This window comes from Seriola lalandi, unplaced genomic scaffold (genome assembly GCF_002814215.2).
Source record: "Seriola lalandi dorsalis isolate HSWRI2012SDOR001 ecotype SW California unplaced genomic scaffold, Sedor1 jcf7180002054722, whole genome shotgun sequence".
NCBI lineage: Eukaryota > Metazoa > Chordata > Actinopteri > Carangiformes > Carangidae > Seriola > Seriola lalandi.
The window spans coordinates 51,554-76,366 of NW_019525275.1; the positions used below are offsets into that span (position 1 = coordinate 51,554).

At 45.0% G+C, this 24,813-nt stretch overlaps 3 protein-coding genes across 10 annotated transcripts in view; 2 read left to right on the top strand and 1 right to left on the bottom strand.

Moving 5' to 3' along the window:
• The window catches only part of suco (SUN domain containing ossification factor), a 35,588-nt gene extending 22,669 nt beyond the window's left edge, over positions 1-12,919 (bottom strand). For all 6 annotated transcript variants that reach the window (XM_023424227.2, XM_023424225.2, XM_087178735.1 and 3 more), the window contains exon 1: positions 12,657-12,919. In XM_023424227.2, coding sequence (XP_023279995.1) covers positions 12,657-12,709 — 53 coding nt within the window. In that variant the 5' untranslated portion in view covers positions 12,710-12,919. The remainder of the gene's footprint in view (positions 1-12,656) is intronic.
• Positions 12,920-14,480: 1,561 nt separating this feature from the next.
• Positions 14,481-19,589, top strand: tmed5 (transmembrane p24 trafficking protein 5). The gene is made up of 4 exons (XM_023424253.2): positions 14,481-14,773; positions 15,930-16,027; positions 16,124-16,304; positions 17,178-19,589. Exons 1-4 carry the CDS (start codon positions 14,585-14,587, stop codon positions 17,394-17,396), a joined length of 687 nt encoding a protein of 228 aa, XP_023280021.1. The 5' UTR covers positions 14,481-14,584; the 3' UTR covers positions 17,397-19,589.
• Positions 19,590-21,537: 1,948 nt separating this feature from the next.
• Positions 21,538-24,292, top strand: pigc (phosphatidylinositol glycan anchor biosynthesis, class C). 3 transcript variants are annotated; one of them, XM_023424190.2, is made up of 3 exons: positions 21,538-21,638; positions 22,665-22,896; positions 22,989-24,292. In XM_023424190.2, exons 2-3 carry the CDS (start codon positions 22,669-22,671, stop codon positions 23,643-23,645), a joined length of 885 nt encoding a protein of 294 aa, XP_023279958.1. In that variant the 5' UTR covers positions 21,538-21,638; positions 22,665-22,668; the 3' UTR covers positions 23,646-24,292. The 3 variants fall into 3 exon arrangements, with proteins under 3 accessions (XP_023279958.1, XP_023279959.1, XP_023279960.1); XM_023424191.2 differs by lacking the exon at positions 21,538-21,638 and adding an exon at positions 21,657-21,847; XM_023424192.2 differs by lacking the exon at positions 21,538-21,638 and adding an exon at positions 21,864-22,137.
• The last annotated feature ends 521 nt before the right edge of the window (positions 24,293-24,813 follow it).

Genomic DNA, 24,813 nt, shown 5'->3' on the forward strand with positions numbered 1-24,813 from the left:
CAATATTCAAACACGGAGATTAAAATATGTGGCGCAATTCAAGACCATGAATGCCTCGTTCTTACTGAGCCACATGTAAACTGCCCCCCCCCCCCCCCCCCGTGTCATCGTCATGAATGAATGGAGAGACCTGAGTGTTGACATTCCTTCTGAAGGAGAGAAGAAGAAAAGAGGGAGAAAAGCTGCTGCTCTGAGAAGATCTGCGTTGGGGGGGGGGCGTACTGTGACCTACTTTAAACGGTTATACAACAGTGGGAGGGGGCACTTATGACCCACGAATGTAGAGAAAGGCAGAGAGCAACAGCAACAGAATGGATGTTTAAATGTACCAGTGGTGGGTGAACTGATGAAGGAGCCTGAGGCGAGACTAATGAGTCAGCAGCCTGTTCACACACTTCCTCATTCTCTCTCTCTCTCTCTCTGCTTCCTGTCCCACTTCAGGAGCACCGGGGGAGTTTAAACAATCTCTCTGTCCTTTACACCCCCCCCCCCCCTCTGATGACTGAACACCGTCCAATCCCTCTGTAATATTCCTGTCAGAGCTGAAGTCCACATGATCGGCACAGACAGACGGACAGACGGACGTCTCCTCAAACCGTCTGTGCTGGTTCAGACAAATCCCCTGATATTTCCTGTTGGCTTTGGGACCATTCAGACTCGGGGGACAGAGACATAACTTGACCAAATCAACTGTACGGCATCGTACCAGCCGACTGCGTTAACACAACACTGCAGAGACAACAGGCTGAAGATGATTTCATCTGCCAGCAGCAGCTCAGACCTCGTCACCAGCTGCTGTGGAAACCTGCGCTCTGATCTCTGCTCAGGCAGGATGTTTGTCAAGTTACTGAAGGTTTTCACCCTGCATGACAACATGTGTGGGCTTGTGTGTGTGTGTGTATGTGTGTGTGTGTGTGTGTGTGTGTGTGTGTGTCTGCCTGTAGCCTTAGGTCCTGCTCTCTCTGTTCAGACCTGGTATGAACCATACACTGTAAATAAAGATGGACGTCGCCTCTGTGACGTCATCCACAGGTTTTTGAAGCTCAGAGTGAGCTGCTTCACTGTCGCTATCTTGGCAGTGCCTGACTCCGCCCCCTAACTCCTGGCTAATCCAAAAATGGTCAAAGAGGAGGGGCGTGTGTGGAGCTGAGATTTGCGTGTCAGTTTGTGGCAAGCATACACTCTCGTTAACATCATTAGCACAGCTGGGCATCTTGCTCGAAGGCTAACACAAAGCTAATTCATTTGTTGGCTAATTAGCTTGCTAACGAGCTAAGCTAACAAGCCATCAATGGTGAGCGCAGACGCTGATACCTAACTGTGACTGCACCCACCTGTCGCTCAAAGAGGCCACGCCCCAAATCCTCCATAACTGTAGTCCTTAATAAAATGTAAACAGGTGAGTTATATAAACAAGTTTCATGAAGGAGGAAATCAGCTCTAGAGACCAAAACAGTTTTTGTACCAGGCTGTAAACATGTTTATTTCTGCTGTAAAGTTGGACATTTTAACATGGGAGTCTAAGGAGACTGACTCACTGTTGGAGCCAGACTCTAGTGGCCGTTAGAGGAACTGCAGCTTCTGGTTCTTCAGTGTCGATGCTTGGTATTAACATCCGTCCCCGCCCCCCCCACAGACCCATCCAACTGTCTGAAAGCAACAACCCATACGTAGCAGGGAAGTGAGATCTGAGCTCGATGACGCACGTGGAGACACATTTCAATGCCAGACGCACTTAGAGCTGACCACTTGTTTTCTGATTCACGACAGTTTGCCTTCGTCATCATGCCCTCTCGTGCACGCTCGCCTCGGTCACAACATGATGGTGCAGCACATGACGTGCATGACCGGAGCCAGGACAGATTAGCTGCTCTGTCCCTCACCTGGACTCCATCTCTGAGCAGCCTGTTGCTCTTCATTAGGTAAACTCGCACGCACACACGCACACACACACACACACACACACACACACACACACACACACACACAATAAAAGGCCAAATAAATCCAGCTGTTTTCTTCCACATGAGGATAAATCCTTCAAGCAGGCGGAGGTCCCATGTTCAACTAACACACTCTGCTTGGAGTCCAGACAGAGAAGAGTCAGAGAACAGAGACAGAGCTGAGGAGAGAGAATCCAGGATCCACGTGGGCAGAGGGGGAATGTGGGGCAGGGAGATGTACCAGTAAAGTAGGCCAGCGCATCTGCCAGGCAGACAACAACCTGTCGTCACTGTGGAGAGGACAGGAGGGGGGGGGCGGGGCCTAAAAGCCTCTGTGGACTGAGCGTGTGCGTTCTAGTTTTCATCCACATCGAGGCGCAGAACGACGTAGAGCAGCAGTTTGTTCTAAACCCTGCTGATCCTCTGTAATCCTCTCCACTGGTGCATCCTCGCAGCAGCCGGGACGCTGGGCCTGAACTGGTGGATCGCTCTCTCGCCAACACACCTTCACACACACACAGTCCTCCAGCAGCCAGGACTCTAACCTCCTCAGCATGCTCACATTTACCCTCCAAGGACGGGCCCCCCCAGACCTGTGAGTGACCAGAGAGGGTTTCCCCTCTACAGCCGACCCTGAATTCACACACACAGTGAACTGCTCTGCCTGTGGAAACTCACAGAGACAGCTCGGGCCGCTCCGACTTCTGTCTCCAAATAAAATGGTTCTAATCAACACAGAACCAGGAACAAACTGTCGACGCCAGATGTTCTGCTGACCGCTGCAAATCTCACTGTTCTCAATCCATTTACTGAAGCATGTTACACTCACTTCCTGCTTTTAACACAGTCAGTTAATGACGGCTCATGTTTGTAGCCAGGAAACACGGGTCGGCTCGTCACTAGAACCTGCAGGCTGCTTAGAAAACAATCTGCTCATGGACTTACAGAGGAGAAGTTCCCAAAAGACTGAACAAGAATCTCATGAAGTTCAAGGTTTTAAAATTAGTTAAAATCTTTTTAGATATGACCATGGTCTTTGAAGCACATCCCACAATAAGCCAAATTCATGACATGACTGTCCTTTTCCTTAGAGAGAAACCTCATGACCCAGATTTGTTGTGCTGAGGCAGGTGAGGTGAGGGGGGTGAGGCAGGTGAGGCAGGTGAGGTGAGGGGGGTGAGGCAGGTGAGGTGAGGGGGGTGAGGCAGGTGAGGTGAGGGGGGTGAGCGGAGAACCAAGAGATTGAATTTGTAAATAATGAAACTGATTCTGTATTTTTCAAAGTTAAACACACGTTGACACTCGTCTGAAAGAAAACATTATATTGTTTATTAAATCAAATAATGAGGGTTCATCATTTCATTGAATATCTTCATTTCAAACTGGAGCCTGAAGAATCTGAAATATCAGAACACAAGCTTCAGATATGAAATCAATCAAATTGAATATATATCGAGCTGCATGAACAAAGCTCACAGCAGAGTGAGCGCTCTCTCACGTCACTCGTCCTCAAGCAGAACTTGATCGGTGGCTTTTCGTTAGTCTTGTGAAATGCTATGCTAACAAAACACACTGGAACAGGTCCAGTGGTTCCCGGCAGAATGACACCGCTTCATCCGGTTCCTGCTCACAGACACATGATCACAATCTGATACTGAAAACACTCCAGTCCCGTTTATAAAACCCTTGGTCAAATGATTTGTGAAGCTTGTTTCTGCTCTGTGAGGATCCCTCTTTAACTACAGCGGCTCTGTGACGCAGCCGCCTCGCTCTCCGATGTGGACGAACACACACACCTCTATTTGGAAATCAGCCTGTGGCTCCAAGTCACCAGGAAGAGGAAAGACTGCTGCTCCTGTCAGATGGTGTTCAGCTAACATGACTACTACTCGCTCTCCCCCAGATCCAGCTCAGAGAGCTGCACACTGTTCACACACACTGCTTCAATCTCCTGTAGTTTCTGCTTATTACTCTTTAGTATTATTGATAACACCAGTACCTATAGGTCTGATTATGTCCAACATAACATTGAACAGCAGATATGATCACAGCATTACCTCTGGGTATAACTCTTATTATTTTCAGCGTGACCATATACTATATACTGTATACTGCCCCCCCCCCAAACAGAGATTATCAAACTTGAAATTTTCCTGACAAAGGTAAAATGTCTTAATGCAGCATATATGAATCATTGTGATGAACAGAGATGTCGACAAATCATATTCTCCAGACGTTACAAGACCCAACAAAAATCACATCATCAACATTTTTAGTGTGAAAACGACTGAAATCTTATATTTCACTATCTGCCAAAATAATCCCAATATGATTGATTTGTACGTATTGCTAATGAATTGACAGTGTGGACACTAAAGACTGGAGTGGGAAAAAAACTGGATTAAAAGCACATTATTCTCAGCAATAATTAACATATAAAATGTCAAGCTTCTATTTTAGGTTATTGAATTGACCGGTTATGAAATGAAGTCATTAAATGATCTGGGTCGAGAAGGGAAAACCAAACCAAGAGGTGGAGTTTAAATCTGTTTCTGCTGTATTCAGAATCAAGTCATATATCAGTCTGTTAATAAACTCTATTTGTCCCCAGGGCAATTTAAAAGGCACATAGAGCAGATATTAAATAAACTCAGAAATACACTGGAAAGAACAGAGACAACGGTACACATTAAGAAAAGGAAAGGAAGTGCAGCTATAATAAATAAGTGATTGAACTCTGTGCATCAGCATGAAGAGTGAAGCTGTGACGGTGTGAAGCGGCGCTCCCAGACAGACCGGGATCAAAGAGGCTTGGGAATGTGACATCGGGAACACTGGCTCGGGACAATGGGACTGAAGGACGCAGTCATGTGATATAATGACATTTGATAGGAAAAGCCATTTTTACAGCGTGGGCTGGCACGGGCGGGTGTGCACGCAACAATACACGTGCATTCTTGGTCAGTATGTGTGCATCAGCAGGCACAGCGAGAGAACAAAAACCCATCAAACATTCAGCTCAGTACACAGTGTACCCACACGCCGCCGCGCCGCCAAACACTCATTCACCGTACGCACTCCCACGCACACACCGTCCCCATGGCGAGCAAACAGCTAACAGGAAACTCACCTGAGTATTTTGCCTTTGAACTATACATCATATTCATATTTAAGTAATCTGAGACAGATGAGACGTTTTCATGTGTGAGCTTCAGTAAATCATGTCCTCGTTAGCTTCAGTACACAATGTTCTTTACTAGCTGTGACCATGTGGACCGGGCCTCTTTCTGTACACTGCCCTCACACACACACACACACACACACACACACACACACACACTCTCTCTCACACACACACACACACACACACACACACTGAGAGCTGCTGAGTGGCTGCTGAAGGTAAACAGTGAGCAGCAGCAGAGGGGGAGGGGAGGAGAAGAAGCACTTGAGGAGGAAAATATTCCGTTTCTCCAGCAGGAAACAGAAAGTTTCTCCTGGTTGTGGTGAATAAACTTTCCACAGTCGCTGCAGAGTCCAGGAGACGGTTCCACAGAGACAGACTGACTCTGGTTCAGATCTAACACACAGTCAGACTTCAGATAGACTGAGTCTAAATTCATCCGCTGCACAATGCACTTTCGTTCTTGTCTATCTTAAGCCAGACTGTGGTGCTATGAATTCTGGGTAAATTAAGGACATTTTCGCTTCTCGTTGCTCTTTTCATAACAATGTCAGAAAACCACTAATTATGAGCCACGTTTTCCTGTGTTTTGCTGTGTGGTGCTGCTGGTCAGTGCCACTGTCACTGATTACCATGTTACCACGGTAACGCGGGTCATAGATCTGAGTTAGCCTGGTGGGAAGGTGTCTAATGTTTTACAATTAGTCAGTCTTTATTTTTGTGCTTTAGAAGGATCTACGAGCAAAAAACTGGACTCTCCTAACACGACAGATGTTTGTGAAGCCGGCCCAGCCCTCACTCTGACGCAGACACACTTACACACCTGAGGAAAGGGTTTCATACAGCACACACAACTGCTCGGTGAAGGTGTGTTTACTACACAACCACAATAAGGTCAAACAGAAATATGTTCAACCTGAACGCTCAGTTGTCAAACAGTGAAATCAATCAGCCGTCTTCTCTTTGCCTCTTCTCACACCAGCAACAAAGCAACAACAGAGTTCTGCTTCTGACGCACGTCTCCACCTCTCAGACCCAACAGTCTCCACCCTCCCAGCACATTCAGCAACAGTCAACAGTGGTATTTTCACTCTAACCGCTGACACAGCCTCAGGCCGCTGGGCTGCAGCTCTACCTTTTCCCAGAAAAATATTGTGAGCAACAGGAATCTGCAAAGAAGCTCCTGCTGCCAGGAAATAAACCAGTGTCATCACAACCAAGGCACCAGGCTCACAACTGTCCGCTTCCTCACAATCAACCTCTGTTTTTACTCACATCAACACAAAACTATGTTGATGTACGTTGTTGTGGCGCTCAAAACTTAAACCATGGAGCTTTGAAAGTGTCCCCTGAACACATCGTTGAGGAAAGGAAGTGAGAGACAAGACGGACCGACACAAAACTGAAAGTGAGAGTCACTACAGTAATCTCTAACATCTGCTTTGGTTTTTATTTCAGGGCAAAAACTGGCAACACAACACCTGATAGAGACGGACTAATGAACTCTAAATACTGTGACGTCAAACCACTTAGGCAGTCAGTTATCCAGGTGTTGGAACGCAGCATTACGTCCACATCAGCTGACCCTGAAGAGAGCGCAGCTATGTAAACAGACAAAGTAGATTAATGAAGTCGGGGTTTTCCTTTCTCCTCCAACAGAGGAGTGGAGAGCTGTGGAGACACTGCAGCCTGACTGGATTATGGTTTGCACACACCACAGACTCACTGCAGGTATCACTGGTTCATTATCATTGTGCATGGACATCTGGATTGTTGTGATCACCCAGCTCCTGCAGTAACAGGCCGTCAGAGCGAGGCCGGGGCCCGCTACAACAACAACAACAGAGAGATGGACTCTGTCACTGAGCCTCAGGTCTCTCAGCCAACGATCAGGAAAAGGAACCTCCAGCAGAGTCCAGCTGATAGACCCAGTCAGTCATTACAGTGTTTTATCACAACGCGTCTGGATATTTATCATATATACAGACATACAGCGAGTCAACCAGCCACAAGTTAATGAAAACTCAACAACTCAAATATCTTAATTTATCTGCCCAACGAAAAACACGAAGAAACTCACTTTTATATCGTAATGATATAAAAAATAAATAACAAACCTGAGATGTTTTATTTGGTAATTGACTTAAAATATCATCTTTCTGTTGACTGAACCGACTGAGCTCTAATCTGTTTCCAACTGATTCTGAAGAAGCAGAAACATGAGCCGGTGACCTGGTGATCTAAACACAGAGACGTCTGCTGCGCTCGCTGAGGAGGAGGATCCTGACCTGAGGCGGGGGCGGGACACCTGTCCAGAATTAAAGTCTATTCTGTCTGTTATTAAAATCACATCACACAGTATGATACAAAACCTTTGTTTCATTTTTATCTTCTTGGCATTTTTAACACCGTTTGAAAAGACATTTCATTATTTTAGAAATATGAAGCTATGAACGCCGCACTACAACCATCATGAGTCTTAACGTCACTAAACATTACCAGGTTACCTGGAGCCACACGTCTGATCTCTTGGACATTTTAACACCTGTTAGCTCACACACGCGTACCCATCGTTGCCGTGGTTACTATAAAAACGGTCATGGCTTGGTTAGGTTCAAGAAAAGATCATGATTTTAGGGTCAAATAAGCACTTCCCCAACATCAGACGATCTTTGTCGCCATGGTTACAATAATAACAACGAGCAGTCATGGATAATAGAAACAACATGGGAACACGCTCTCCTGTGTCACATCCTCCTCCTGACGTGGACTCCGTCTCTATTCATAAGTGTCACCAACACTTTTCTCTTCGCTCCTGTCATCATCACTACGACCACTAGATGTCGCCTAGCAACAAAACCTAACTATGATGTCACAACAACCTGCTGACAGTCGACCTGAGGGCTCGGTCTCCTCTGGACGTAAAGTTGTGTTTTTCTTGTGTCTTCCTGCCTCTGCGACAGGTTTGTTTGGCGTTATGTCAGACAGCCAATCACAACCAGTCTTAGGTCTCGGTACGAGCATGCTGCCTGCTCATTGGCTCACCGGTGCTGAATGACCAGGCGTTGGTCAGTACTCTATAGGACCCAAGTTTGGCAGCCAGGCCTGTATGTAGGTGAAATGTCATGTTTGCTCTGACAGATAACCTCATGGCTTCTTTCTCTGTTGCTATAGAAACAGAGATGATTCACTGTTTGTGAGTTAATCCACTCTTTAAATTCCTCTGTTTGAGACAGAGCCTATCGCACCTATCGGTGAGATAGGCTGCACCTTTGCTCAGGTAGTGAGGCAAGTGAAAACAAACAGGACCTCCTCCAGTCTCTATGTATGTGAGGCAGCATTTCATCTCTGCATGAAGAGAAGCTCCAACACTGGGTCAGAAAACATCTGTGCAACTGTGCGTCCACATGCACGTGCCGGGTCAGTACAAAGACAGCTGCTGCTGCTGCTGATTATAAATGAATATGAACAATGTCCTTCAGACCACATGAAAGGTAGTACAGGACCACACCTGAGTGGGTAATGTACTTAATGCAAAATATACATCTCAATGATTCCTTCATTCTTCGCTCAGTGACAACGTTCACAGAGCTCAGGTTTCCACTGGGACAATACCACAACAAGGGGGGGGGGGTGTCTAATGAAGAAGGTGGAGGAGGAGGATGAACACACATGTTGTAAATCATGTTACATGTTACATTACAGGACTGTTAAAGCTACAACAGCAGGAAATGAATACCTGGGGGGTGATGAGCTTCAGGAGGAGGAGCAATAATCACTGTGTCCCCAGGCAGGCTTTTAGTTTCCACTTCACCTTCATGTCCCCCCCCCCATGGCAGGAACAGCCAAACACTCACAGAGCTCTCTCTGTTTCTGTGTCATTAGCTCTCAGTGCAGGTACAGGTACAGGTGCTGGTGGGTATGTAGTGTTGGGGAACACAGGCAGAGCTCTCAGTGACGCCAGGCTCTGATACATAACGAGGATCTACTTATGCAACGCCCCAAAAAAAAGGAACTTTAACGACGTGGGCTGAACACATAGTTCTGTTAACGAGAGTCCTCCGGCTCTGTTCTACAGTGCTCACATTGTCTTTGAGGAAATGTGTGAGGACACCACACAGAGGAGGCCACAGTCAAGGAGGATTTCTTAGACTGAGGGAATTTACCTGATGCTATATTTGCTATAATCCATTTGCCTGCTAACTCACTGTGACCTTTCTCTGGGGTATTTTTATGCCCATAATGTTTCTGTTGTTGTGCTATAAAAACAGAGGCTCACAAGACTGCTAAGACTTTGGAAACGTGAGATGAGAACCGAGAGGGCGGCAGCAGAGGGCATGTGAGAACATATAGACCATCTCAGCCTATAGATGATCTCAGGAAGGAAACAGGTTGGACAAGAAAAACCCTGCGGCGTTTTCTCACTGGGTCAAAACAAACATCAAAACATACCTCAATACCCTAAAGCAATTTAAACAGCATTTAATTCAACAGCACAAACCCTTAATTATGCAATAATCAGGCGAGTACATGCATTAAACAAAACTTTGTTGTACCTGCTCAGAGAATTGTAATGTCTCTCAGTTCTGTTGCTGCAGATTACAGTGTGTCTGCAGTCTAAGAGAGTATCTTCCCCAGCTGGTCATTTGGCTGCAGCGTTATCTCCTGAGTGCTAATCACATTACATAATAATAATCTTCAAACGCCTGTGAAACTAATAAGCATATGACAGAGGGACAGAAGGAGAAGATGACAAGATATGAAGCTGTTTGTCTTGAGCGTGCAACGATCATAATCCAAGTTTCATTTTGCCCCTCGGGTAGTTTTACAGAATATATAATTAACACAAAGATGTCCACTGATTGGGATAAACAACAGTGAGTTTAATCAGTTTGCGACCTGCTATGAGAGTTGTGTTACCACAGAAACCACAGTCAGCCTCTCAACATCTCACGACCCGAGCTGAAATCTACATACACGTCTGCAGTGAGCCGTCATTACTGACAATCTACCTGGCTGGAAATATGCAGCCTCACACAAAACACCCTCAAGCACACACACACACACACACACACACACACACACACACACACACACACACACACACACACACACACTTTCTCCAGGGATGCTGATGTCAACAGCCTGAGCTAGCATACCATAAACACAGTAAGATCCCTGCTGCTGACTGTGCAGGCGAAGAGGCGGCACACACAGTCTGCTCTAAGCACTGCAGCACTAAGACGTCCAGCTGAGCAGATCCACATACAACCTGGACCTGAATCATCAACGTTAGCCCTGGCCATTACACAGCACAGCAGAGTTATTAAAGACAAGAGTAACAGAGTAAACCCCCCCCCCCAGTCTGCTCACACACAGCCGCTCTCTGTGCCTAAAATCACTGCTGCCTTGGAAACCTTGGGATTACTGCAAGGACTGCATTCCCCGTTCCTCTGTTGCCACTGGGACGTGCGAGAGTTGGCACGGAGGAGAGAGAGGCCGACGGCGACGCGCTAAAAAGGGTTCGCATTAGTAATGAAGTCTAGGCGGGTGGTTGCATGGTCGATAGTTTGTAGGAAAGAAAACCAACGTTTAAGCAAGTAAACACCCGACGTGTAAGACTGTAATCAGATCTAGTAATTACTGAGGATTAAAGGCTGCCTCATTCATGGATTTAATTCTGAATTTGATATTCATTCGGAGTGCTCTTGAATTTAAATGACTAACTAAGGATATCTGGATTCCTCAGTCACATTTCTGCTTCACTGGCCCTCAGGAGGAAGAGAGGAGCACCCTGTTCTGACTAGCTTAATGTTCCCCTCCTCTCGTCCTTCTTACTATATCTTACTCTAAATCTATCTGTGCAACACCTGAACCCTTTGAAAACACTCTGATCAATGTGAAAGTGACGATCCTTCAGAATAAAACAGTACAACCAGTGAGCTAATCTTTCCAGTCAAATATTTAGACTTGTGTTTCACATCAGTTTGTCTGTTTTTGTAAAGCATGAATACTGTGAAGATAATACAGGCTGTGTACTGGTGAAAGTTTTACTTATTAATGAGACATTACGTAGTTCTAATCGTCGTAATAATAATAACTAAAACATGAGATCTCAAATCTGTTTCCAATGCTTCCAGGAAGCAGAGGAGGAAATAAAACACAACTGGTTTCAGACTGCGATGATCAGGGAGCGACGCAGTCGGCAGCAGTGATTACTGACAGGGTCAGTCAGAGTGTAATGTTAACAGGAGGAGCTCAGGTGTCGGACTCGTACAAACTATAGTTTAAAGGTATTAACTTACTTATTCAACCAGCCATTATGAATGAGATTATCTGCACAAAACAAAACAAACACAAAACAAACACACACACAGCCATCTTAGTTTCTATATAGTCAATACAGGAAGACTCGTATGGTCTGCAGGCCACACACTGGATGGTTAGCTGCTCCTGACTCACCAACCTGGATAAAGGAGGCACGTTAGCTGAACTGTTAATCCCATTTCACAAACCTGTGCATTGTTACCTGCTCCGTGCTTCTGAGATTCATGAGCGGCGTTAATCTACCAGATGTCAAACCTGTGTGCACGTGCTTTGCTGAACAACTACGATCACCCTTTCGAAAAGGGGGAACTGTAGAATGTAATCACAGATGTAACACATCTGTATTATGATAATGAACTATTTCACACCTTTACTCAGACTGTAACCTCGTGATCAACCGTGTTTTCACAGGATTTTAAATATTGAATCACACTTATTGATCAATTGACATAACACTGACAAACCCTCACTGATTATTTGTACCAGTAAATTATTATTTACATTAACAACATTTCCTCTCAACTGCAGAGAAAGTCATGTTTATTTTTATTTTACATGATTATAAATAAAGTCAATCTGGGTTTATACCTGTTACCTTGACAACAGATAATTCTAAGTTACTTAACCAGCTGATCATGTGGAGTTTTCCAGATAGATAACTGGATTAATTAATAGTTTAATAATGGTTATTGAAGCCTCTAGAAACAGGGAGAGAGAATTATAATTTCAGCTTTATAAATGTTGAGGAGAAAGCAGCTCGTTACAGTCACTTTCTTTATTTCATTATTAATGTTGAGTAACGTTGGCATCACAGTCCAACTTCACTGCTTTAGGTTAGCTAGCTATGTTGCTATTCAGCAGCTGAACACATCTTATCTACCGACCACATAAAACATAGTTTAAAAACAATCTTTATAAACCAGTTATATCAATTAAACAAATACAAAAAAAACCCCACATTTTCAGGCTGTTGTTGTGAGTTGGAGCTGAAGTCTAACTGAGCCGATGTTAGCTCTGTGGCGGGGATGGTTCATTGATGACTGACGGATATAATGCGACAAAAGAAACCCAGAAAACCGACGTGACGGACGGTGTGACCATCACGAGACGTGGTTCTCCTGATGGTCACACTGTCATTTGTGTGACGTGTGGTGGTTAAAGCAGGTGGAGGTGTAGAAGGAGGTGTAGGTGCTAAAGCTTACCAGCACAGGAGAGCTACAACGAGGCACACCAACAAAACGCGCAGCCTCTTCATTATCTTCCCGCGGGGACCAACATCCTCGCTCTTTGGCTTGTTTCTAATCTCTCAGGCTTCACAATTCACCGAAGACGAGCTCGGGGCCTGTTTAACTTTTCAAACGGACAAAACGACTGTCTTCTCCGGCTAAAACCTACTCCTGAGGTGTGCTAATGTTCATTGTGCGGACGAGTTGTCCGCCTCTTTTCCAGCTTCAGTAGCTACTGCTGTTGACGGCTAGCTGGCTCTCGGTAAGTTCAACCCCCTGCTCGGGTCCGACCAATCACACCGCAGCTGAGGATTTTGTCGACCAATCGTAGGAGATGTGGCAACACGATGTCTGAGAAACGCCCCGCCCCCCCGGACTGAGGATGAGTTGGTGACTGTTGGGCAGGACGCGTCATCTACTTATTGATAAGGAAATTAGAAAAGCATGAAACGAGAGTTGTTGCACAACCGTGTGATGTAAAACGTTTCAATATAAAAGACTGAAGTGTCGCTGCATGTGGCTTTGTAAAATAAAATACACGGAAGCTCTTTGTGAGGAGTGGGTGAGGGCTGTAAGGAATCTGAACACTGTGTACTTTTTCCCTCGACACCGAAAAACACATTCAAATAGTATTAAAATGGACATTTCAAAAAATCATGAGAAGATATTTAAATTAGAGTCATTCGTTATGAAAGCTCCAGACTCAATACAGCTGTTATTATTCTGTCTATTTGTCTTTTAACCATGTTTCACTTTTTTGACATTAGAAAATAGTACAATGTTTGTTATTTTAAAGTTAAGATTGTATTTATTTACACAAGGAATAGTATAGAACATTATGACCTTCTTGTTTATAACAGTTTTAAGTTCTCTTATGAATACAGGAGCTTTTCTCATCCCACTTTCAATTCAATTCATTTATCTTTTTGTATGTGACTTATTGGATTGAATTGTGGTTTTTGTGTTTCTTTCTCATTTATTAATAAATTAAATTATTAAATAGGGCTGTTGTATGTTTTATTATTATTTATTATTATTTATTTTATTTAGTGTTGGTGGATGGCGTCATAGGGGTTGTGTTGTGTATTGTGAGTCTCATTGTGAGTATGAATGATATGGATGTGTATTGATGTATCTCTTGTTATTGAAGTATTGTTTATGAATTGAAGGGGACCTCATGCAGAGGAGCCATTGTTATAGCACAGTGACTAATGTGGATCTAACTAACTAACTAACTAAATAAAATAAAAAATAAAAAATAAATAAATAGAGATAATAGTATTTAGTAAATTCCAAGAGTTATTAAAATGAAAGTGTCATAAAAATCCCATGTTTTGTTATTCCCATAGACTGGTGGAGTCTATATTATATACAAATCTTGTCCCTCTAAAAACATCAATAAATAAATAAATAAACAAAAACACTTCTTTATACGGTGTTAATGACGTCTTCCTTCTTTAATTGTAGTTAGGTTCTGGTGTTGGTCATTTACGGTTGTTATCGAAAGAATTAGATTATCTGAATACACTCTATGTTGTCTATTTACCCCACAAGAACTACATATCCCAGAATGCAATTCGAGGATAGTCCTAAAAATGTGCCTGTAGCCTTTTTGTTTTTAAATAATATCTAATGTATATCGAATGATAAATACAATATAAAATGATTTAAATTAATACAACTTAAAATACGGTAGTGAATGGACCCAATGTTGTTTTTAGGGATTAATAAAACGTGTTATTGATTTAAAGCGGGGGGGTCCTGAAGTGTCGACAGTCATCTGTTCTGAGAACAGTTGAACAGAAGAGAAGTTTGGGTGAACCGCTGCCTCTCCGCCCTCCTCGCGACACAGTGGCGGGCTGCCCTCACACCGCTCGGTCTCTGTTGGACTCTTAGGCTCGACCATGGAGGTGGTCCCGGGGTTTCTGTGTGTGCTGTCCGTGTTTGTCGCTCTGGTCTCGGACAGGTTTGTGGCGCTGGCCGCCTTCTCCCAGTCCATGGACAGCGACTTCACATTCACTCTCCCCGCCGGTCGGAAGGAGTGTTTCTACCAGACCATGAAGAAAGACGCTTCACTGGAGATTGAATATCAGGTGACAAACATCTGCAATAATGTTGTCAGAAACTATAACGTGAGCTTATCAAACCAGCTGTGTGTGTGTGTGTGTGTGTGTGTGTGTGTGTGTGTGTGTGTGTGTGTGTGTGTGTGTGTGTGTTAACTCTGTGATTGACCCTCGTTAAACCTGTTGATTGTGTCTTTTATTTTGGTCACTGTTCATGTTTTCTGCACGTTCTGCTTCTTGTATAGAACATTCACACAGACAGCTCTGTGTACTGTCATGTTGAATGAAATCACATCTATTGTGCCAGAGGTGTGTGGGGCAGGTGTGTGAGGTGTGGGGCAGGTGTGTGAGGTGTGGGGCAGGTGTGCAGGTTATGTAGGTTATGTGACTTGAGAATGTGGAAACCTGTTAAGCTGGTCAGCTCACTGCACCATGTTCTTGTGTCGAGAAGTTACTCAGTCAAGAAGCTGCCATTTGTTATTTCCAGTGACATGCTGAGCGTATGTACCTGCCGCAGCGTGGACCATGGAGCACAAGGTATCCAGGCTTCTCACCTCCAGAGTCACCTCCTCCTCCACTCAGACTAGTTCCAGGGCACTTCCTGTTTATCCAGAGTCAGAGGAAATATAAAATATGAACCATTTGTGTGAAATTTTGTCATAATTGCTGTGAAGTCATGAGTAATGGTGAAAAACTGTTTTCTGAGGTCACCATGACCTTGACCTTTGACCTTTAGCCACCAAATTCTAATCAGTTGTCTAGATGAATGGTTTTACCAAATTTGAAGAAATTCCCTCAAGGTGCTACTGAGATATCCACAAGGCTAAAACTGTTTTGTGAGGTCAACACGCCCGTGACCTTTGACCTCCCCAAATCTAATCAGTTCATCCTTGAGTCCAAGTGAATGTTTATACCAAATTTCAAGAAGTTCCGTCGAGGCGTTTCAGATATCGCGTCCACGAAAACGAGACGGACGGGTGGACAACTTGAAAAAAAAATGTCCGCCTAAATGTATCACATGTAGTGTTTGAAATAAGTTGTTACAGAAGCTGAACGGGAGCGCAGACCTCCACAACGCCAGTGTCAAACCGCATACACCAGACTTCAGAGAAAAAACTAACAATTCAAATGATCCGGATCTGCCTCAAAATAAAACGTGTTCCTGTGTCTCCTCCATCGTCCTCAGGTGTTAGACGGTGCAGGACTCGATGTGGATTTCTTCATCTCCTCTCCCTCTGGCCAAATGCTGTTCAGTGACTACCACAAATCAGATGGGGTGCACACGTAAGTCCCACAGGTTCAGGCTCACTGTCATTTCCACACACAGGTAGATCACCTGTAAGACATGAACTCAGCTCTGACCGCCTCTCTCTGCCGCAGCGTGGAAACGGAGGATGGAGACTACATGTTCTGCTTCGACAACACGTTCAGCTCCGTCTCTGAGAAGATCATCTTCTTTGAGTTGATCCTGGACAACATGTACATCGATGAGGAGCCAGACGACTGGAAGGAGTATGTTCACGGGACAGACATGCTGGACATGAAGCTGGAAGACATTATGGTGAGTGTGCAGCCAGTGTGAGAGAGAGAGGAAGTGATGTCACTGAACATCAGCTCGGCTGTGATTGGGTCGTAGGTACGAGGCCGCAGGAGCTTTTATACAACAGTTCTACCAGCGCCATGTTAGTTAAATAAACAGATTATGATTCAGACCAACACAAATGGTTCTACACCTGGATGGTACTGCACTGTTGCTAAGCAACACAAACATTTTCCTGACCTGACGATGTCATATGAGCTCACCTTAGGTGTTCCTATACTCTATATCAGCGCTGATGGGATGACTCTGTCCAATCAGATCACTCGGTCTGAACTAACTGTTGTATAAACGCTGACATTTGATGTGACACGTGTTTGTTCTGACTTTGAGCCTGAGTGACAGGAAGAAGTTAAAAAAGTGGTTTTGTTTCTTCAGTGTTTCAGACTTTGTCCCTCTGTTGTCAGCTGTTGAGACATTTGTCCCTGTGCCACCTGCACCCACAGGAGGACACAGGGCAAAACGACCCAGCAAACAGACTGCCAGCTAAATAGCTTGCAATCCACCACATACAGGCTCAGTCACAAGGAGAGTGTCACAAGAATAGACAATGTCATGAACTCTCACCTATTGGCTGAGGGCAGCCAATTGTTTCAGCTTGCACCACAACAGCCTGCCCCCCCGCCCCCCCACCAGAAACAGCCTACATCTGTGTCAGAAGTCACTGAGGCGTCACTTAAAAGACAGGAAATCTGTGTTCCAGCTGTAGAGGAAGTTGTGTTCTCGTGGTCGAGGGAACATACCTTATTTAGCTGCTTTGTTTTCATCCTCCAAACTTCCCCGGAGAGACCTGACCTGCCAGCTGAAAGTCTGACCTGTGTGTCTCCTCTCCTTCAGGACACCATCAACAATGTGAAGGCTCGGCTGGGTAAGAGTGTGCAGATCCAGACGGTGCTGCGGGCGTTCGAGGCTCGCGACAGAAACCTCCAGGAGAGCAACTTCGACAGGGTGAACTTCTGGTCGGTGGTAAACCTCTTCGTCATGATGTTGGTGTCGGCCGTGCAGGTCTACCTGGTCCGCTCGCTGTTCGAAGATAAAAGGAAAATACGCACATAACACTGCTCCACAGACAGAGAGAAACTAACCCACACAGACCTTCTCGATCTCCAGGCTTGTGACTCTTAACACCAGATGTTGTCTACACACATACACATGCATGCACACACATATGACATACTGACGTTCTTGACAACACAACTGTTGCTCTGGTCTCCACTGGAGTTTGAGGGACAGCAGGAACTTAAGCCTGTCAGCACCTCTCCTCTGTAACCTCAGTCTGTTTCCTACAGGAAAGTCTCTGTCTCTCTGTCAAACACATGTTCATGTTCTTCAGTCCCTCCTTGCTGCTGTTAGTCTTCAGAGAAAGTGACATCACTGGCACCACTATTTTTCTAACGGAGCTTAAAATCATGAGGCCGGTGGCCAACTGCAAAAATGTCCTTTTTTCTTTGGACATGTTTTTATTTGAGTGTGAAATGAAGAAAGGGTGTCTGAGGGTTTTCTATTTGTGTCAAACAGGAGTGGGACGTGCAACCGGTCTGACAGCATGTCTTCCCTTTCATTAGCTACTGTTACAGATGAACCTCACTGTGATGCCTTAGTGGTTCGTATTGAGCTGCCGTTCTGTGAGGCCACAGTCACTCGCTCTCTCCCTCTGACGCCAGGACAGAAGTCAGGTTTGAGGTAGGGCCGTGCAGCTACTGCTGCTCTCTGGCACCGAGGGAGCGTGAAGTAAGAGACAGAAACGGGCCACCTCCAAATCTCGACCCCACCCCAGGACGTCTGCTCTCCTCTGGCCGCCCTCCGCCGTGACGCCTCACAGCTGCTGGCGGGTGTCTGCTTACAGCCACCTACTGCGTGAAGATGTTGAGCCCGCCTGTCTCTCTGGTGACAGAGGTCTATTTCTATCTTACTGACACCCGCAAGGTCATCACCGCCTCGACATGAGTGCTGCTCAGTTTAACGTGCACGAGCCGTTCGCTGCCTCAGCGTTCTTTTAAAACCCTGGTGTCTGTATTTGATCTGATATTCGAGTTTCTTACGTTACAAGCTGACATCTGTTCACTGCCACTGAAGCCACCGAACAACAGACTTCTGCTTTTTTTTTTTGTTTTTTTTTTCATATTCTTAGAATATAATTTAACATTTTGGGCCCTGAAGTGTTTTTCGGATTATCCGGCCCCGCCGGGTACGGTGGCCCTGAGAGCTCAACACACTGCAACTTAAAAAAACATGCTGCAAATTCAGTCCCACAACTCAACAGGAAGTGTTTCCAGGGGACACTAAGAAGCGATGAACCTGGCTGGGACTTGCTGTTCAAAGTCCAATTGTGACTTTTGAAGTTAAAAGCTCTGGATAACGAGCGTCCCAGCAAGTTCATCACTTTAGTTCTGTTGTATGACTGGCTCCTCAGCGTGTTCGTGTCTTCATGTGTGTTGAGCTCTTGGGGCCACCGTACCCCAGAGACGGGTCCATGATCTGTAGTTGAAGGACTGGTCAACAGGTTTTTATCTCATTGGTTGTGTGTTTACTGTAAGATGTGATGGTGACTGGTGGTTACGGTTTCTGAGAGTTTCTTTTATTGGTGTTTTCTGAGCTCCACAGTTGAAGCCCGGCTGCTCTCTGCTGTGGCCGGAGGCGCCGTGTCTCCATCGTCCTCCCTGTGCGGTGGGACAGAGATCAGACGCTGAGTTAATGCCTTCAGACTTTAACACTTGTGCTCAAAGTGCTGTGAAACTGAACCTCGAGCAGTGTTGTTGTTTTTAAATGATCCAGTTTTGCCATACAGTATGTGTGTGTGTGTGTGTGTGTGTGTGTGTGTGTGTGTGTGTGTGTGTGTGTGTGTGTCACCCTGAGTGTTGTGGGTGCCTGCAGTGACACACAGGATGGGTTCATTGCTTATTACCACCCTCTCCTCCTCGGCCCAGCTCGCCTCACTGTGGTACGTGTTTAATGAAAATACTGTTTGTTGAGATTCTGTTGTATAAGTGATGGATTAGTAATTTAAAGTTACAGCTGATTCAAGTGCTTCAGAGCTCTACAAAAATAAAAGACCACAACATTTAAAAATATATTTCTATGTTACTGAGTAGTTTCTGATTTAACAGCCTCACTGTGTTTAAATAAATAATTGGTTTCTACTGCCCTGATGGAGCCGCGGGGAGTGAATGTGACGTTACATGATATTTATTCAACTAATGTTCTGTAGATGCAAATGTGTATAAATTAAACAATCATACATTTTTCTGATCTCCGTGTTGTGTTGTGATCCTCCTGAACAGAGACCTGTATGTTTTCTTTGTCTGATTCACTGTGTGTGGAGAGGCGGTGCTGCAGATACCTGCAGGAGAGCTGCAGCTGCTCAGGTGACATCACACAGCCTCTGGGCCACCGGCTGCCATCTTCTGGACCCGGTGGTTTAGAGACGTGATGTTGAGACACGCTTTCAGTGCAGACACAGAGACGCCTGCTAAGCACAGCGGACACATCCCAGAGGAGCTGCAAGTAAAGACAGCGGCATTGGGCCTTATATGTTCAGGTCACTGTCATCTGGCAGTATTACACACTGACTCATTACACTTACTGGCCTAACCAGTGCGCTCTGGGTGATCCCCTCCGAATGGGAACTGAAGTCTGCAACTAGAGACAGAAAGACTGTAAGAGACCTCTCATCATTGGATAACACACATGCAGCTACAGTATGTGGGTGTCATGTGATAGGGTGACCAGATGTCCCTGTTTTCCGTGTCCTGTCCCCAGAAATGTCCCGTTTTTAACGGTGAATTAAAACAGACCGGACACTTCCTGTCCTGATCCTTAGAAACTGCTCTTGAAGCATTCTTGGTTTTCACAGCAGCTCCGTCTGTCCAATCCAGACTAGTGCCAGGGGCTGTTACGTCACCTTATCCAACAGGTGAGGTGGTGTAAAGGTGGAGGACATCTGTTCTAAATCACAATGTCTTTCATTTTTCCACGTTTGCTTTAAAACTACCAGGTGAATCCCTCACAACAGTGACTCTGATATCTGTGTAATAACATGATGGAGTCCCTCAAAAAGTCCCCTCCCCCTCCTCAGAAATCCCAACTGAACCTGTCTCCAGCCAGTTTATTACAGTTACCCTGGTCAAAATACATGAAACCAGGTTTGTCCCCATTTTTATTTCATAGATAAAAACATTAGATATTTGAATGATTTATTGACCTGGAACTGGAGATGTCCCCGGTCACCTTAATGTGTGATGCGTGGCTGTTTTCTCAGATTCAATCCTACACCAGGTTTCTTTGTGTTTCTCTGTTGGTAATTACCAGCTGCTTGGACCCTGGGCTTGAGGAGACGGGTCTACTGTCTGAGCGAGCCGTCACACGGGGGACAGGAGGCTGAGGTCTCTGCACTGGCACACTGCTGTTTGACAGAAGGCAGTGAAGGTTATTGATCTTTACACAGTGACACAAACCGTGAGAATATCTGTGTTGAAGTGAGAGGGTACCTCGTGGTCGGCCGGACGTCAGCTGCTCTCATGACTTCAGTGGTGTAGGGGCCACAGATGTTCAACACAGACACCTGGTGAGAGAGCAGGGTGAGCTCATCAGTGTTCAGGTGATCAGTGCAGCTGTATGTATACACTGCATCCTTTTTTTAAAATGATTTAGTTCATCTTGAAAATAAAACGGTGACCACATGAGATCTTATTTTCACTGCATCCACTCTGATGCTCTGAGTCTAGATTGAAGAGCAGAGCAGGAGATGGAGGAGGAGTCTGGTGCTTTGATGTTGACACTGCAGATGTGGAGCTGATGAACTGATGCGGAGGTCGTTCTGCAAGAGTCTGATGTAACGTCCAGGCGCAGAATGAACCTCAGGAACACTATTTGATTTTACTGTCTCATGAGGTTTTGGATTGTTTATTGCAGCAGCTTGATTTGGTCCTGCTGTTGCATATTGTTATTAATATCTTCAGGAGTGAAAACATGATGATGCTAAATGAGGAAACCTGTTGCTTCATGTCCACATTTACTGCAAGTTCCTCTGGGATATTCAATGTAGTTTATAATAGTATATTGTAGTAATTTAGTTTTAGTTTTTATTTATTATTATTCAGGCCTGTTGGTTGGTCTTTAAATGCACGTGGGAGGTAAGCAGAGGTGTATTGAGGTGTTGTGTTTTAACTTTAGCGCTGACCACGTGCGTTTATACCGGACTAACAGCAGGGGGCGTGGTGAGCTCAGGTCAGGAGTTTCACTTCCGGGATAATGACAGGGTGACAGTGTAGCATCGGCGCTGAACACATCCCATCACAGGTAGGTGGAAAAAACCCTGAGACGTTTGTGGAGACGCTCCAGTAGATTGTCAACACGGTAATGTTCATGAGCGCAAACACTCACGTGATGTGACGTGTCTGCGCTTATTGTCGCGTCAAACCCGGAAGCAGCGGTAGTCTCGCTGCAGCCGGACAACGATCACAACCCGGTTAACATCCGCTCACCTGACCGCAGACACGACCGTCCAGGTGGGATTCAAGACCGACGATCACTCGGCACCGTCACAGCCGTCGACCATTTCATTAATGCAAGGATTCTGTTATATACTAGCACATAGCTCCTTAGCTTCAAGCTAACCAACGCTAGAGGCTAACGCTCCTCTCATTCATAATGAAGGAAAACGCATTAAACTTAGTTTCGTTGTTGTCCGGTTCTCTCAGTCTGACTGATGTTCACTTTTCAATCTGGCTGTAAAGTTTGGCGCCAGGTTTCCTGTGGGGATTTAAAAAACACCTGTAACTTTAGAAATCTGCTACAGGTAAACTCAAAGCTGAAATACTGAAGCTGTAGAAACTTAAAGACAGGACCATTGTGGTATTTAAAGCTGCAACAGTTCGTCAGTCAATTGACAGAAAATAAATTTTGACGATTGAATTATAGTTTATTTTGTTTTGTGTGTCAAACACTTTGATTCCAGCTTCTCAGATGAGAGGGTTTGATGCTTTGTCACATCTGCTGGTCTGAAGACATCACCTGAGACTGTTATTTCTGTCATTTTATAGACAAAACAATTAACTGATTAATCAGAAGAATAAGTGATTGATTAATCGATGATGGATAATGAAGATATTCATTCATAAAACTGCACCTGAGGTTATAAGATTATGGCTTTTGTCAGTTAATATTTTTTTAATGCTGGAGATTTGAAGGAAAATGTCAAATGAATGATCACACACTAGATGATGCTCAGGAAGTCTGGTGGTGTGTTTGGTAAAATAATAGTAAATGTGGGATTCTAACTCCACCAGTGACTTTGAGCTCAGTGATGTGTTTGTGTTGGGTCAGGGTAATGGGACCGGACAGCGCCCCGGGTCCGGCTGTGCCCTGGCAGAAGGTGCTGTGGGAGCGCCAGCCGTTCCCCGATAACTACGTGGACCAGCGCTTCCTGGAGGAGCTGCGGAGGAACGAGGGCCTGCGGCAGTACCGCTACTGGGCTGTGGTGAAGGAAGCCGGCGTCGTGGGACAGCAGCTGTCCTGTGTGGCCATTTTCATCACCCTGTGGCTCTACATGGAGCAGGTAAAGCTTCAGAAAACCTGTGACGTCGTAGAGCTCACTGTGTCTTCACTGTGTGGATTTATGATGAACCCATGTCTCTGCTTCTCTCTCAGGGTCTGCTGTCCCCGGAGACGCTGCTGTCTACCAGCCTGGTCTGCGCCCTGCTGGGTTATGGACTGTACCAAGTCTTGACATCTCCTGGTGAATCGGGCTGCGAGCCGCGCACCCGTCTGGCTGACTTACAGAGCGCCACCATTTTTCTGTCCTTCACTTTCGGCTTCTCGCCGGTTCTGAAGACATTAACGGAGTCCGTGAGTACGGACACGGTGTACGCCATGTCTGCTGTGATGTTGCTGGCCCACCTAGTTTCGTTCCCTTACGCCCAGCCCTCGCCCCCGGGCAGCCTGTCCCTGAATGCGGCACTGTTTGCCTCCGTATGTTTGGCATCACGGCTGCCCGGCGCCCTGCACACCTTCGCCATGCTCAGCTGTGCCCTGCTGGTGTTCGCCCTGTGGCCGTGTCTGCTGCAGAGGCTGAGGGAGAACGCCCCCAGCCAGTTCACTGGAGTGTGTGTGGGAATGTGTGTTGGGGGAGTAGGAGGCCTGGGCTCCCAGTGGCTCGGTGGAGCCGTGCTGTTGGCCCTGGCCCTAGGAAGCGTTACATTACTCTGCCCTTTACTGCTCGTGCGGCTGCAGAGGCACAAGGACAACATCCACGGACCCTGGGACGAGGCTGAGATCCATGAAGACCTCAGCCGCTTCCTTCACTAACATACCTGACCAGAGATGTTTGAGGTGTCAGCCAACTGAGAATTTTATATGAATGATTAACGGTCGGTGTAAGTATTACGTTGGTGCTGAACATCTTCTCTCATTGATCTGTTTGAACAGCCATATGAAAACATTTTAACGTTCAAGCTGCTGCTGTCTTCTAAGTGTCGACCTCAGGGTTTGTGTTGAGGGCGTCGACCTGGACACACTCTGATACTATGCACCAGTTTGATATCAGTGATGATAATAATGTGTGGGAGATGTTGTGTGTAACGTGTGTGAATGGATGGATGCGTAGTGTTAAACACAGCGGGCTCTGACTCCATTACAAACTATGTTTAAATTAAATATTAGTGGAATTTTAAGATTACAAAAGTTTCATTAAAAGATACAGTATATTTACTTTTCTACCATAAGAGGCTCATTTTTACCTGGACCACAGGTTACTGCAATAATACAATAATAATTAAACTATATCCTCAACTTTTACTGCCAGATGAACATGAAGCTCATTTCATGGATTTAAAAATTTGGCTGAGAAAACACAGAGGGTGACAGGAGCTGGGAATTTTGAAGACACTAAAGTTTTTAAAGTTGTATTTTGTATGAAGTTTAACTTTCAACAATGACATGAATTTTCACCTGAACCTGACTGCTCCTTTAATAATAATAATACGTTTTATTTATAATCACCTTCCAGGACCCAAGGACACTTTACAAAGAAGATAAAAAACATTCAGAAACATAAACAAGATAAAAATAAATGAATGAAATAATTAAATATATACAGTATATATATATATATATATATATATATATACTATAAATTGCCAACACAGTAGCCTATTGAACACAGGAAACTGCTTTTTTGTTGTTGTAGAGAAGCAAGAACAAGGTTTACATTCAGCGTATACAATAGAAGGCTGGGGGAATTAATTGTAGATTACATAGAATACATAAACAGGTACGTCTGTTGATAGTTTCACAAGCCTTTTTGTTATTGGGGTTAAATATTCATTTTATATATTGTTCCACATCTTTAACAAAAACATTAGAATTTTGCTAATAAGATAAATACATTTATTATAAAAAAGTATTTAGTATTAAGTATTAGTAAGTATTATTTTCTAAAGCAACAAAACACCACATGCTCCCAAAATAAAGCAAA

Bases quoted from the DNA above. Each gene is read 5' to 3' on its own strand.
- tmed5 (XM_023424253.2), top strand. From the start codon at position 14,585: ATGGAGGTGGTCCCGGGGTTTCTGTGTGTGCTGTCCGTGTTTGTCGCT. The intron at 16,028-16,123 runs GTAAGTCCCACA...TCTCTGCCGCAG, and splicing joins AAATCAGATGGGGTGCACAC to CGTGGAAACGGAGGATGGAG. The intron at 16,305-17,177 runs GTGAGTGTGCAG...CCTCTCCTTCAG, and splicing joins TGAAGCTGGAAGACATTATG to GACACCATCAACAATGTGAA.
- pigc (XM_023424190.2), top strand. From the start codon at position 22,669: ATGGGACCGGACAGCGCCCCGGGTCCGGCTGTGCCCTGGCAGAAGGTG. The intron at 22,897-22,988 runs GTAAAGCTTCAG...CTTCTCTCTCAG, and splicing joins TGTGGCTCTACATGGAGCAG to GGTCTGCTGTCCCCGGAGAC.